The 13,586-nt window shown below is 45.4% G+C and overlaps 1 protein-coding gene across 12 annotated transcripts in view; it reads left to right on the top strand.

The window, feature by feature from the left end:
* POGZ (pogo transposable element derived with ZNF domain) overlaps positions 1 to 12,935 on the top strand; it is a 37,864-nt gene extending 24,929 nt beyond the window's left edge. For 10 of the 12 annotated variants that reach the window (XM_087772657.1, XM_087772671.1, XM_087772668.1 and 7 more), the window contains 14 exons: positions 39 to 332; positions 1,134 to 1,340; positions 2,123 to 2,232; positions 2,670 to 3,004; positions 3,688 to 3,842; positions 4,370 to 4,470; positions 5,379 to 5,525; positions 6,468 to 6,602; positions 7,095 to 7,267; positions 7,835 to 7,975; positions 8,613 to 8,672; positions 8,999 to 9,111; positions 9,939 to 9,963; positions 10,100 to 12,935. In XM_087772657.1, the coding sequence (XP_087628783.1) occupies positions 39 to 332; positions 1,134 to 1,340; positions 2,123 to 2,232; positions 2,670 to 3,004; positions 3,688 to 3,842; positions 4,370 to 4,470; positions 5,379 to 5,525; positions 6,468 to 6,602; positions 7,095 to 7,267; positions 7,835 to 7,975; positions 8,613 to 8,672; positions 8,999 to 9,111; positions 9,939 to 9,963; positions 10,100 to 11,672 (3,569 nt within the window). In that variant the 3' untranslated portion in view covers positions 11,673 to 12,935. The remainder of the gene's footprint in view (positions 1 to 38; positions 333 to 1,133; positions 1,341 to 2,122; positions 2,233 to 2,669; positions 3,005 to 3,687; positions 3,843 to 4,369; positions 4,471 to 5,378; positions 5,526 to 6,467; positions 6,603 to 7,094; positions 7,268 to 7,834; positions 7,976 to 8,612; positions 8,673 to 8,998; positions 9,112 to 9,938; positions 9,964 to 10,099) is intronic. The other 2 variants (XM_087772666.1, XM_087772659.1) reach the window with 2 other exon arrangements.
* The last annotated feature ends 651 nt before the right edge of the window (positions 12,936 to 13,586 follow it).

The following is a 13,586-nucleotide window of genomic DNA, read 5'->3' as shown; positions in this document are numbered from 1 at the left end:
TTACTCGACCTACCTCATTTGTTCATTTGTTTTTGAAGCCCCAGGTACCCAGTTTGTTAAACCAACGGTTGGAGTTCCTCAGGTGTTCTCTCAAATGGCCCAGGTGAGACCAGGTACAACCATGCCGGTCCGACCCACCACCAACACTTTCACTACGGTCATTCCGGCCACGCTTACCATCAGGAGCACTGTTCCACAGTCCCAGGCACAACAGCAAAGTAAGTCCACTCCCAGCACCTCCACAACTCCTACTGCAACGCAGCCAACAACACTTGGACAGTTAACTGTGCAGCAGCCAGGGCAGTCCAGTCAAGCTACTAACCCCAAATTAGGTAAGACTTGCCACGGAAAAGCCAGGGGACTCGAGTGTATAACACTGTCTATGATTTGATCTTCAAACATACGGCGTAGCAGCTAAAAGGCAGAAGTTGAGTCAGAACTTCTGGGTTCTATTTTTGCCTCTCTCACTGACTCACGCTTCATCTCTCTTACCGACCTGGAAAATGAGGATAATCCCGCCATCGTGTCCAGTTTGGTTTGAGAACCAGTTAAATTGTGTTTTGTAGAATGTTCTGAGACCATCAGTTAGAAGTCCCCAAAAGTGAAAAATACTATTTGTTAATCACTTGTATTTTTTGAAAGGTGAAATTAATTAGATGATGAACATGAGCAGAAACTAACCATGTGGCTTTTTTTTTTTTTTAATGTTGGCTGAATTCATAAGTGAAATGATTGCTCAAGAATAGTGAAAAACAATTTGAAAAGGAAAAAAATACTTCTTCACATAGCAAGTAGTCAGGTTATTTTTAGCTTTAAGTGGCCATAATCATATACAGCTGCAATTAGAAAAGAAATACAAATAATTTCTGTGACCATCAGTATCCTGTTTAGTTCGCTGTGGGACTTGGCTCCTATCTTGGAGCGTGATCTGGAAGGTTAGGGAAATTTACTTTCCCAGTCTTGCCAGCCTTCGCGTTACTGGACAGGATAATTGATGGCTTAGTCATCTTTGGTGAAGACTCAAGCTAGAGGAGCAAGAGACAAGGCATACTAGATGGGGGCGGGATTCACACAGTGGATCAGATCTTACTGATTCCTTATTAGTGTTCTTGTATTATCCGTTCCCTTGGCAGTGAGTATCGCAAGCTTTGTGACTGTAAAGAGACCTGGAGTGACTGGTGAGAACAGCAATGAGGTTGCTAAGCTAGTGAACACCCTGAACACCGTTCCTTCGTTAGGACAGAGCCCTGGCCCGCTGGTGGTTTCCAACAGCAGCCCTGTGCATGGTTCCCAGAGGTCTAGTGTTTCGGAGTCGTCGTCATCGTCGTCGTCATTAAAAGGTATGGTTTGTAGGAGCTATCTTAACTCGATTGATTCTGCTGAGAATTCAGAAGTTTATCTTCGGGAGTAAAAAAATGCTAACCTGTCACTGCTGAGATTTCATAATAGGGAGAAACACTTGAAAAGCTTTGCTATTAATTTCTTCATCTTTATCTGTACATTTTTATTCAGTGATTATTCTTGTTTGTGGATATTGGCTTGCATACATGATTTTGCATTCAAAATTGTTGGTGTGCATGCTGCCGTCTTGAGAATACACACACCTGAAATACTCTACACAAGGAGGCAAAAGGGTAAAATCTTTGCTTCTCTTCTTCCAAAAAAGCACCTTCCTAAGGTGTTTGGGAGTCCAAAAGTTGGTTTAAGGTACATTTCATATCATCTGTATTCTGAGTTTCTTACTACAGCTGGAGGTGAAGATGAGGCATTTTAATCTGATGGAAAACCAAAGCAAACAAATGAGTAAAGAAACCAAACAAATGATTGAAGAGAAAGAGGAGATGAGTTGAGCTGATCTTCCTTTTTTTTTTTTTTTTTCCAGTTTATTAAGTCTAATTTTGAGACACTCCTATTCTTATTCTAGCTACTGGGGGGTATTGTTTTGTCATACAGATTGTCAGAAGTTTGCATACTTTTGCCTTTTTCATGCCTCTTCCAGTCTAGCTAGTAGTTAAAAGTACAGCTCTTGAAACTAAAGTATTTCAGTATGCTGAAGGTAGGTTTAAGATGAAGTGCAAAAATTCTATTTTTCTTGTTTCGTTTTGTGTTTTTACTGTTACAGTCAGTTCATCTCCTATTCCCACATTTGATTTGCAAGATGGTGGCAGGAAGGTCTGCCCAAGATGTGATGCTCAGTTTCGAGTCACTGAAGCTTTAAGAGGACATATGTGTGTAAGTAACCGTTCTAAGACGAGCAGTTAATGGGTAATTGCTCGTGATTGTGGAGAGCAAAGAACAGTTCTTCTCCCTAGATCAGGGACTTCTGTGAAAAGGAAGAATATGACTAGGAGAAAGTGAGAGGCAAAGGAGAGGCCTTTGGAAGAGCTTCCCCAGCGTCTCTCACTGGAAGTAGGCAGGACCTCAGTTTTATGTCCCGTTGGGGCCAGGAGATGCATTTGTTTTCTAATCTTGCATATCAGTAAACAATCAAAACAGAAAATCGGATATTGACTCTGCATTACTCTTTCTTCAAGAGTTTCCTAGAGTTCCTCTGTCTTTTCTTAGTACTGGTTACTCTTTGTCTGTTTAATAGTATGTATAGTTCTACCTAGATACAGTTTAATGTGGGGGGGTGTTTTGTGTTGTTTTTTTTTTTTTTTTCCTTTTAGTACTGCTGCCCTGAAATGGTCGAGTTCCTCAAGAAAAGAAAATCTCTAGAATCTGAACCAAATATTCAATCTGCAAAGCCTCCATCTCCAGAAAAAACTACAGCTGTTGCTTCACCACCCTCTTCTACTCCTATCCCTGCCCTGTCCCCACCTGCTAAAGCTCCAGAGCCAAGTGAAAACATAGTTGACTCGTCCCAAAGCAAGCTCATTATGTTAGTAGATGATTTCTACTATGGCAGAGATGGTGGCAAAGTGAGCCAGCTACTGAACTTCCCCAAGGTTCCAACTTCCTTCAGGTGTCCGCACTGCACCAAGAGGCTAAAGAACAACATACGGTAAGACGAATGCAATGTGCCACAAAAGCAGTCTATACTGCTCTGAATACCTCTGGTCTGCAGAAGTAAAAATGAGTTGTAAGCATCAGTAAGCTTTCCCATATCGTAGCTTCAGACCAGAACTGAAGCACAAAAGGGAGAGGTTTGCTCATCACCACACAGTTCAGTCAGGGCAAAAGCTGTAAGAAGATTGTGTGGTTAGAATAATTGCATTTCCGTTCTTCAGCAGAGAAGTCTCATTTGCTCATCACTGGTCTTGCTAGATATAGGAAAGTTCTTGAAGAGCTGCTCTTCTCATCTTTATTTCAATGCTTTTTCAACAGAGGGAGAAAATATTTTTATGAAATAGTGTATTCGTCTGAGCCAGCCACTATGTTGTTGTATTGTGATAAGTTGAAGTGCTTTGTCATCATCAGTGGAATGCCTGGTTGGGGTCAGAAGTGCTCAGAGGCAAGTAGTACAGCCTCTGTACTGCAAAATCTGTTCTCTCACTTCCCCTAGGCTTAGGGAGCGGGAGGTTGCTGGATGGAAGGAGATTTTGCTTGCTTTTGATAGGAAGAGCAAGAAGGAAACACCTTAATGCTGTTAAAAAAACTTCTGGTGTAGCGTTCATAATGCTTTCAGGGTTAGAGGTGCAAAATGTTTGGGTTTCCGTTCACACGCTTCCTCTTCGCCTCCATAAGGTTTATGAATCACATGAAGCACCACGTTGAACTGGATCAGCAGAACGGAGAGGTAGATGTCCACACCATCTGCCAGCACTGTTACAGACAGTTCTCCACTCCGTTTCAGCTGCAGTGTCACTTAGAGAACGTCCACAGTCCCTATGAGTCAACAAGTAGGTTGATTTTGCTTTGTCATTTGTTTAGGTTTAAGAGGGTTTCTGTCTTGTATTAACTTGCAGATCTGTTGAGAAAGGAGTGTCTGTTCTGCCTTGCCCCTTGGTGCGTTGGTTTCGTAGGCCAGCAGAAAAATCCATCTAAATTATGTTTCTGCAAACTTACTGTCGAGAGTATTGTAAAGATCAAGTTCAATAATAATGACATGGTAGAATTTAATTTTTACCAGTAGGTTGACATCTGATTTAAAATCACTTGCCGTTTCGTTGTTAGGACACCTTCCTACTTGTTGTACCCACCATTTTGTTTAACAGAATTTTTGCTGCCTTTTGGAAACCTCTCAGAATATATTTTGTTGTCTACCCAATTCAGAGTTGAGCACTAGGTTTTGGGGGGGGGTTTCTGTTGGGTTGGTTGATTTTCTTTTGTTTTAAGTTGTTACGCTACCAGTTATGAGTTCCTTTGGTATGTTTTAACAGGGTTTTTTTGTCCCCCAGCTGTTACCTGCTTTGCCTTTCTTTTGCAGCAAAGTGCAAGATTTGCGAATGGGCGTTCGAGAGCGAGCCGATGTTCCTACAGCACATGAAGGACACTCACAAGCCTGGGGAGATGCCCTATGTTTGTCAGGTATTAAAAGTGGTTTAGGGGCTGGACTTCGTAAATGCATACTAGAGAATAAGAGGAGATCTGGCACTTTCCAGCAAAGTGTGTGGCTCCTAGGGGTCCAAACCAGACTTGGGCGATGGAACGGTGCTGTGGAGCCCATTGCGTTTTTTTCCAGGTGCGGACTTAGAGAAGTCCGGTGGCTTTTAGGGCAGCACGAGTAGCTGAACGCTTGCCACTGGTTCCCAGCACTCTGAAGCTGGATCAGCTTGATAGACGTTTGTTTAGTCCCAGTGGCATTCAGAGCCTAATTTTTTTTTTCCTCCCAGGGCCTGCAGGCAAATTGCTGTGCCATAAAGAGAAGTTGTCACTCTGGAGCAGATGAGATTATGTTGCTTGTGTGATACCTTTTCTTGACACTCTGTTGCCATGAGATTTGTGCTTGCATCGATTCTGAACGTGTCATCTCCACCCAGAGGTCCTAACACTGTCCCTCCAAAAAGAAAAAACAGAGAAGAACCTTCTAAAATATGTTATGTTAAAACAGATTATGTTCCAAATTCTGCATTTTACATAGACCCTGAAGAAACTGCTCTTTAATATATTCCAACTGCTTTGCATTGACTGTCTCTCCCTTTTTTCTTTTTTTTTTTTTTTTTTCCCCTTGGATCGGGAGCTTGAATTGTCACTCCTTTCTTTTTATACAAGTACTTCAAATCTGTTTCTCCAAACTATTCTGAACATACACGCTCGATTTAGTATCTCACAGTTGGAATAAGCTAGCAGGTTCTTCAGGACCTGGTTCCTACACTCCACTGATAAGTATCTTTGGGGATCTGGGCATTGCTGTTAAGATCCCCATGTTGCAGTGGTGGATGTGAGATAGAATCCGACGTTATTTCACTGTTACTTGTTTCCGTCCGCTCCTGTAGGTCTGTCAGTATCGTTCATCGCTCTATTCTGAAGTGGACAGCCATTTCCGAATGATCCACGAAGACACGCGGCACCTGCTGTGTCCTTACTGTCTCAAAGTCTTCAAGAATGGCAATGCGTTCCAACAGCACTTCATGAGGCATCAGGTACTGTGTCAGGGCTGTAGCCTCTCTTTGCTTAGGGCGGTTCCCTCTCCACAGAGATTCAGAGGATAGTAAGCATGTGATTAGTCGAGCATTTGCCCGGAATAAAAACAGCAAGAAAGAAAACTCGGTTGAAAGAAGGGTTTTAGGAGATGTTGTACTCAGTCCATAACAAATGCAATTTGCATGCTGTCATTCCAGACCTTTCATAGGGATTGTGCCGAAGACAAGAGGCAGTGCTCCTTTGGGAGTGGCACAGGTTGTTGTAACTTAGCAGAAAAAAGCATGTTTTGCTGGATTGTGTGTGCCTCACGTGATGATTAACCAGCAGTGGGCTCTGTGTTCATTTGGGGTTTAAATTTTTTTGTCTCCAGGTAATAAATAAGTAAATAATACTGTATGCACACAAATGAATGTAATTTCTGTAGCACAGTGTTCTCTTTCCATATACGTTGGCTGTATTGACAACATATTTTATGTGGGTGTAGCTGAAGTGTACTTTCAGAATATAGAAATGTAGCGCTCTTACCCAGCGCCTGAATTGATTTGCCCCCAAAGTCCTTCGCTGACTCCTGTAAGAGGCAGAGGCAAGGCAGCTTTTCAGATAATGTTGCCCCACGCTGCTCTGCTAGTCTGCCTTACTTTGGCTTAAACAAGCTAGGTGAGACTTCTTCCATGGCACTTCCAGGTCTGGTGTCTGCAGAGCCTGATGATTTTAATTAAAAAAGAAAAAAAACCAACAAAACAAACAAAAAATTTAAAACCAAAACGCACAAGATACGGGGGTTTGGCAGGGAGGGACTTTCAGATGCTAAAGAAAAATAGGGCTGCATTTGGTTCCAAAGAGGGGAAAACTGCAGTTTTCTTTTTCTAAACAAAAAACCCTGCTGTGTTGTGACTTCTATTTCTCTAAAATGAAATACATTTCATTTGCATTTGCTTTAGAAGAAGAGTGTTTATCATTGCAACAAGTGTAGACTCCAGTTCCTATTTGCCAAGGATAAAATTGAACACAAGCTGCAGCACCACAAAACTTTCCGAAAGCCCAAACAGTTAGAAGGACTGAAACCTGGAACCAAGGTAAGAAATCCAAGTTAACAGCAGGCCTCTGCCCTCTGTTTCCTCAGGAAACACCCGTAGCGTCTGTATTGGTGTGTATTTATTAAGTGCTGCAGGACTGATGTTTGCTTCGTCTGCATCACTTAAACCACACTCACTGGGGCGGAAAAACACTTTGTATTCTGTCCCTGTTGTGTGCGTTCAGTTAATCAGATACTTCATAGAAATGATAAGGGAGAGGTGAAAGTGGCACGCCAGAGGTTAAACTCTCCTGACTCGGGTGTCTGCACTAGCCATCTGGACGCCCTCTGTAGTCACTGGGGACAAACGGGCACTTCTGGGGCTCAAGTCCTGTGCCCTCTTTTAGGCTACTGCTGCCCTGGGGGGGACAGTCGTGTCCTAGGAGCACCTCTGTTCTCTGCTAAGAGCCTGAAAGACTGCTCCAAACAGAGGAGCCTGAATTTGGATAGATCCTGGTGTTTCAGGAGCTACGGGTGTCTCTCTTTGCTGCAGGTTACAATCAGGGCGTCTAGAGGACAGCCACGGACAGTGCCAATATCTTCAAATGACATGCCGCAGGGCACCGGCCAGGAAACCACTGCGCTGTCGTCTTCTACCGATCCCCAGCCCATCTTCCTGTACCCGCCTGTCCAGAGGAACGTCCAGAAGAGAGCGGTCAAGAAAATGTCAGAACGTTTTGCTAAATTGCAAATTAAAAAAGATTTTGAAAGGAAACGTAGTTAGCTTTTTAATGCCACGGTGATGGGTAATGTGATCCTCGGCACTGGACAGCTCTGTCTTACCAGTTGCCAAGGAAACTTTGTGCCAGGAGAATCCAGCTTCCCACAAAACCAGGATTAAGTCATGTTATGAAAGCCCTTAAGGTGAAACTGCGAAATACAGAATCAGCTAGGCGCTTTTACAGAAACAGTGGCATTTCGTCAGAATGAGGGCTTTCTGCCCATCCTGTGTCCTGCTGCCTTGTCTTCAATTTTTGTGGTTTTTTTTTTTAAATATATAGTTAGTTAGTTAGTTATTATCCACTCTTAAATTGTATACTCCCGACTGCAGCAAGTGGGAAATGTTTAGCCTGGCACTGAGGCACCCTGGGAAGCTAGGGTGCAAGATGAGACTAGTTTGACTGCAGACTTCTGAAAGTTTACCTGTCATTAAATTCTTCTCTGTCCTGATGATTGTTATAACTCCAAAGATACCTGTTCAGGCACTGATGAAAACATCCCTCTTCCCTTCAGGAGTGTCTTGGGGAGGCAGACTTGTCTGGAGTGCAGCTTCGAAATCCCCGACTTCCCAAACCACTTTCCCACCTACGTGCACTGTTCGCTATGTCGCTACAGCACTTGCTGCTCCAGAGCTTACGCCAACCACATGATCAAGTACGTGCAGTTCTGTGAACGCTGTAGTAGAAATTCCTCCTGCCCGAATGCCGTAGCACCTCTGTCTGTCTGTCTGCCCTGTGAGAAAGGGGTATCGGGAAGTTCTAGTTCACTGCAGTGGTTTGTAGGACCCTGGACGTGTGTTCTGTATCAGCACAGACTCGGGTGACGGCTTTCAAATGAGCTGAGAAAACAGCGCAAGAGTGGAGATTCATTCCAAACTATCAGTGCTGTGGCTAATGACGTGTACTGCACGCTGCTGCGGGAAACTGTCATTTTTCAGTGCTCCTGGGATTTCTTGCAAAAATCTCAGATTTAATAATTTAAAATTTTTAAAAAGAAAAAAAAAAATATGCCATGCTTGTACAAGGCTGTGGTCTGTACAGGGTCATGGATAGACCACAGAACAGGATGGCAGAACGGTTACTCCAGAATCTGGGCATTTCTAAATGTTATTGTCGGGGTTTTTTATTTAGACACAGAGTTTTCACTTCCTTGAATACAAGACTGGCAGACAAAATATTATTAAACTCAGGATTGGGTCTGTCTTTGTAACTGTGCTTTATTTCGCATGGTTTTATAGCTCTCTAAATACCCAGAATAATTCTGACATTTAATAAATTCTTTTGTCTTACAGCAACCATGTTCCTCGGAAGAGTCCAAAATACTTGGCTTTGTTTAAAAACTACACTGCCTGGTAAGGGAAAACTTGTCGTCTTGTTTTCATCACCTGGGACTCCAATGTGCATTCACTTTCTGGTCCTCCAGTTCTGTTCTTTCATGATCTTCTGAAGAAGCTCTGTTTATTTTTTGCCCCGCAGGAAAATACGTTGAATTAAGGGCGATATGTTGAGACTCCCATCGCCTTCTAGCGGGAGTTAATGTTTTGGGGCGGGGACACTGCCTGTGTGCACTGGAGGGTGACTTTTTTTCCTAATTGTTAGTGAGGGGATGTACATATTTTCATATCTGATACTGATGCTAAGCTCACGTCTCTGTTCTTTTTCTTTCCCCCCCTTCCAGTGGTGTAAAGCTGTCCTGTTCCTCTTGTCTCTTTGTAACATCTGAGGGTGATGCGATGGCCAAACATCTGGTCTTCAATCCATCCCATGAGTTTAGTAACATTATTTTCCGAGGTAAGAGTTTGAAAAGGAGCAGAAAAGTTGCAAAAAAAAATAATGCAGGACATAATACATCAGTTCATAGACTCCAGGTCAAATACATCTTTGTTTAGCATTGGGCTGAGCACTTGGCGAGTCCAAGATGTGGCGTTAGGGACCTTCTGTAACTGCCTGAATGAGTCGTCATTGTTATGGAGATCGGAGAGTTAAGCTTTAAGTGAGGCAGCTCTGCCTGGAGCTCAGCTGTGTCGCTGGTAATGCTGTTCTCATGAGATCTTCCCAGGGAGAGACAATGCCGAGGGCTTCAGCGGGTTCCTCTGTTCCTCTGAGACATCATTGTACCTCCATGACACCAGGAGGCCTTCAGCAGCTGCTGATGCTGGGATTTGAATAGAGCCTAAAAGTGGCATTCCAGCCGTGCGCTGTGAATTACCCCAACTTGCAAAACTGGGGGGCATTGCCTGCAGGGATCTGGCCGAAGCCAGCTTTCCTAACCAAACGCTTTTTGTTATTTCAACCGGACACGGGGTGTTCGCTGTTGGTCTCTAACGATTGCTGGGGTTCTGCTGTTGGTCTCTAACGATTGCTGCTGAGCAGCTCTCCCCGCTGAGCAGTCCTCACTAGTTAGTCTGGATGTGGCCTTGGATGTGGGAGGAGGTGGGAGTTTGAAGGGATGGCTGAGTGTTAGCCGTGCCTACAGTGTATTGGGATGCTTCGGAGTCGCAGGCAGCAGAGGGACACTGCTCCTCCTCTCTGTAGGAGAGCTGGTTTGTTTGCACTGACTTAGTGTGTGTTTGTTTGTTAAGCTACAAATGGTTTTGTTGTTTTGTTTTTCTTAACAGGGCCTACTTGGATATCACATTCCAGGTAAACTGTTTGTAAACTCCTATCTGCCATCATCTGTTTCTGTTTGGGGTTGGTTTTTGTCGTTTCCTTTGTTTGTTTTCCCTCAACAGCTTTATTTTCTCGGTTTTAAGAAGGTCCTGTGTTCTCTCCCTTCAAGGCACATTCAGCCCCAGGACAAAAGCATGAAGAATACGTGCCCTACCTATTCCCCAAGTAAAGCTGCTACTGTGAAAACAAAGTCTATGTTACCTGCGAAAGATGACCTGGAGCCTGAACTGGCACCAGCAGCCTACAACAGAGCTCTGGTCTGCCAGGAGGAAGAGTGCTTAAATATTGATGCTCAAGAAGACGAGCAGCCAGTGAAGGAGCCTGAACCTGCGAGCAAAAAGGAGCAGCTGTCGGTAAAAAAGCTGCGAGTCGTACTGTTTGCTTTGTGCTGCAACACTGAACAGGCTGCAGAGCACTTCCGAAATCCTCAGAGGCGGATCAAGCGCTGGCTACGAAGGTTTCAAGCTTTCCAAGAAGAGAACTTGGCGTCCCTGTCAGAGGGCAAGTACCTCAGCTTAGAGGCTGAAGAGAAACTAGCAGAATGGGTCCTCACGCAGAGGGAGCAGCAGCTGCCCGTGAACGAGGAGACTCTCTTCCAGAAAGCCACCAAGATTGGCCGATCCCTCGAAGGTGGCTTCAAGATCTCCTACGAGTGGGCGGTGCGGTTCATGCTGCGGCACAACCTCAGCACGCATACTCGAAGGGCGGTGGCTCACCCCCTCCCCAAAGACGTAGAGGATAACGCCAGCTGCTTCATCGAGTTTGTGCAGCGGCAAATCCACACTCAAGACCTGCCTCTCTCCATGATCGCGGCCATCGACGAAATCTCTCTCTTCCTCGACGTGGAGGTGCTGAGCAGCGATGACAGGAAGGAGAACGCTTTGCAGACAGTGGGAACCGGGGAGCCCTGGTGCGACGTTGTCCTCACGATCCTCGCCGACGGCAGCGTTCTCCCAACGCTGGTCTTCTACAGGGGTCACGTACAGCAGCCCGCCAACGTGCCGGAATCGATCATGTTGGAAGCAAAGGAGAACGGATACAGCGACGACGAAGTCATGGAGTTGTGGTCGTCCAGAGTGTGGCAGAAGCACACGGAGTGTCAGAACAGCAAGGGCATGCTCGTGCTGGATTGTCACCGAACACACCTATCGGAAGAAGTACTTTCCTTGCTGAGTGCGTCCAGCACTCTGCCGGCCGTTGTCCCTGCTGGCTGCAGCTCCAAAATCCAACCTCTAGATGTTTGTATAAAAAGGACTGTGAAAAATTTCTTGCATAAAAAATGGAAAGAGCAAGCCAAGGAGATGGCGGACTCCACGTGCGACTCGGACATTCTCCTCCAGCTGGTTTTATGCTGGCTGGCGGAGGTCCTGGAGGTCATTAGTGACTCTCCTGAACTTGTGCAGCAGTCCTTCCTGGTGGCCAGCGTGCTGCCCGGTCCGGACGGCACGGCCAACTCGCCCACGCGCAACGCCGACATGCAGGAGGAGCTGATAGCCTCCCTGGAGGAGCAGCTGAAGCTGAGCGATGAGCAGCAGGAGGCGGCGGCGGCCGAGGCCCAGGATCGGACCCAGGCCGAGGAACCTGCAGACCCAGAAATCCTCCATCAGCTCTTCGAAGGGGAAAGTGAGACTGAATCGTTTTACGGCTTTGAAGATGCTGATTTGGATCTGATGGAAATCTGAGCACTGATCTGCGAATCGCGATCCGGAAAGGGTTATTTTTTAAATAAATGTTGGATGAGACCATTACACTTCCCTGTGGATTTGTGGGTTTAGGAAATTCGTAGGCGATCACTCAGATAAATAGCCATTTATGCTGTTCATTTATAAGTTTTGTGCTTTTTTAAAAGAAAAATCACTGTGTTGGTATTTTCTGAAAATATATTGTGGGTGAATATTTTTGCGTTTTCTTTACCTCACTGTATCATAGTTTTCTGTTTTTATTGTGCAGAAATGTTTTGAATTATACATTGTCAATGTGACCATTTCTAAAGAAAGGAAAAAAATATGTAGCTAATGAACCAGTATATAAATCCTTTTGGTTGTCTTAACACAGATTCCCCCCCCCCCCCCCCCCCAGTTTTTTAACACTTGACCCAGAGATTTAGGTTTCTGTGGAAAATTTAGATATGAGTTACTGCTTTAATGTGTGAACCTTCTATAATTGGCCATTAAGATTTGGGTTTGGTTTGGTTTTTTGTTTTGTTCTTTTTTAAAGAAGAGTCATTATTTTGCTTGTGGATTTGGACACGGAGTAGAAACACGAGCGAAAGCATTTTGCCTGTTCAGTGCCAGCAGCGCTTCTGGGGAGCCACGCCGCTGAGCTGGGGCTGACGCGAGACCGCAGTCAGGGAGCTGGGGCGGTGCCGACCCAGGCCTCGGTTTCCCGTTGACTTCCCGGCGCGGTGCGGTGGTTCCTCTCCTCCAGCCGGGAAACCACCCGGCACCCACCTTGCTCCAAAGAGTTACTGACAGAGGGTACCTGGCGGAAGAGGAAAGTCAAGTCTGTCTTGATCTTCCTGTGCAGTAGGTGGGAGTTAAGACTGTACGGACCATTACACGTTGACCTTTTAACTACTAGTAGTTGATAAACCTGCTTTAACCAGTGGCATCAGACACTACGTTCCTTAGAATTAGAAATCTGATTTAATGAAACAAACTGTGACGTGCACAAAAAGAAGACGTTTGTTTTTATTTTTCACTGCCAGCTTAAATTTTTCTACAATTTGCATGTTTGAGGGTTTTTTAATTGTATGTATTATGGTATAAACGGAAAGCATTTTGACATACAGAATTCAGAAGCACCTGCACCTTTCTGTTTCCATAGAGGTTTTGTGAACCTTCCCTATTACCGAAGGAAAGCAGGAGGCAGCATGTGCAGACCTGTAAATGGTTCATCTTTAAAATGTACATAAGTGGAACATTTAATAAAACCAGGGAAATGGATTTATAAACATGTGTTTTTATTATGAAGAACTATTTAAGTCTTGTGATATCGTAACGCCTGATGGGAAGCGCAGCACGAACTCCTCGCCCCGCGCAGGAGCGGCCCGGGCTCCCTCCGGGTACCGGGGCGCCCGCGCGGGGCAGGGCTCTGCCCCCTCCGCCTTGCGGCAGCCCCCCCTGCCCCCGAGGATGCAGGAGACTCGGGGGAGCGGCCTACTCGCCCCGCGACGTTTTCTTTTTATAAATAAAGTCTGAAAAATCATTAATAAAATACTCTCCTGAATAAGCATTTTTGCTGTTGTTTATCTCGGGTAGTAGTAAATACCACTCAATATTCTATTTATTTCCTATGAGGCGAAGAGCGGCCCCCGCGCGCCTCCTGTTACCGCCTGCGGCAGCCGGGGTCATGCCGAGGCGCAGCGTCTCCGGCCGCGCGCGGGGAGCCGTGGGCTGATCGGAGCCCTCCTACCCCAGCGTCTCTGCCGTCGGTCGGGGTTTAAGTGGGGAGATCGTCGTTACTCTGGTCTTGGTGACGAGAGACAACGAAAGAAGCCGAAATCCCATTTTTCCCCTCTGTGCTTTTCGCTGGAGCACGTAACGGGCGCCGAGAGCGGAGGATAACCAAACCCCGAGAACGCGCTGCCGGAGCGC

Source organism: Nipponia nippon, unplaced genomic scaffold (genome assembly GCF_047370975.1).
Source record: "Nipponia nippon isolate SJK-2023a ecotype South Korea unplaced genomic scaffold, ASM4737097v1 scaffold_36, whole genome shotgun sequence".
NCBI classification, from domain to species: domain Eukaryota; kingdom Metazoa; phylum Chordata; class Aves; order Pelecaniformes; family Threskiornithidae; genus Nipponia; species Nipponia nippon.
This window is presented reverse-complemented; position numbering and strand designations above follow the sequence as displayed.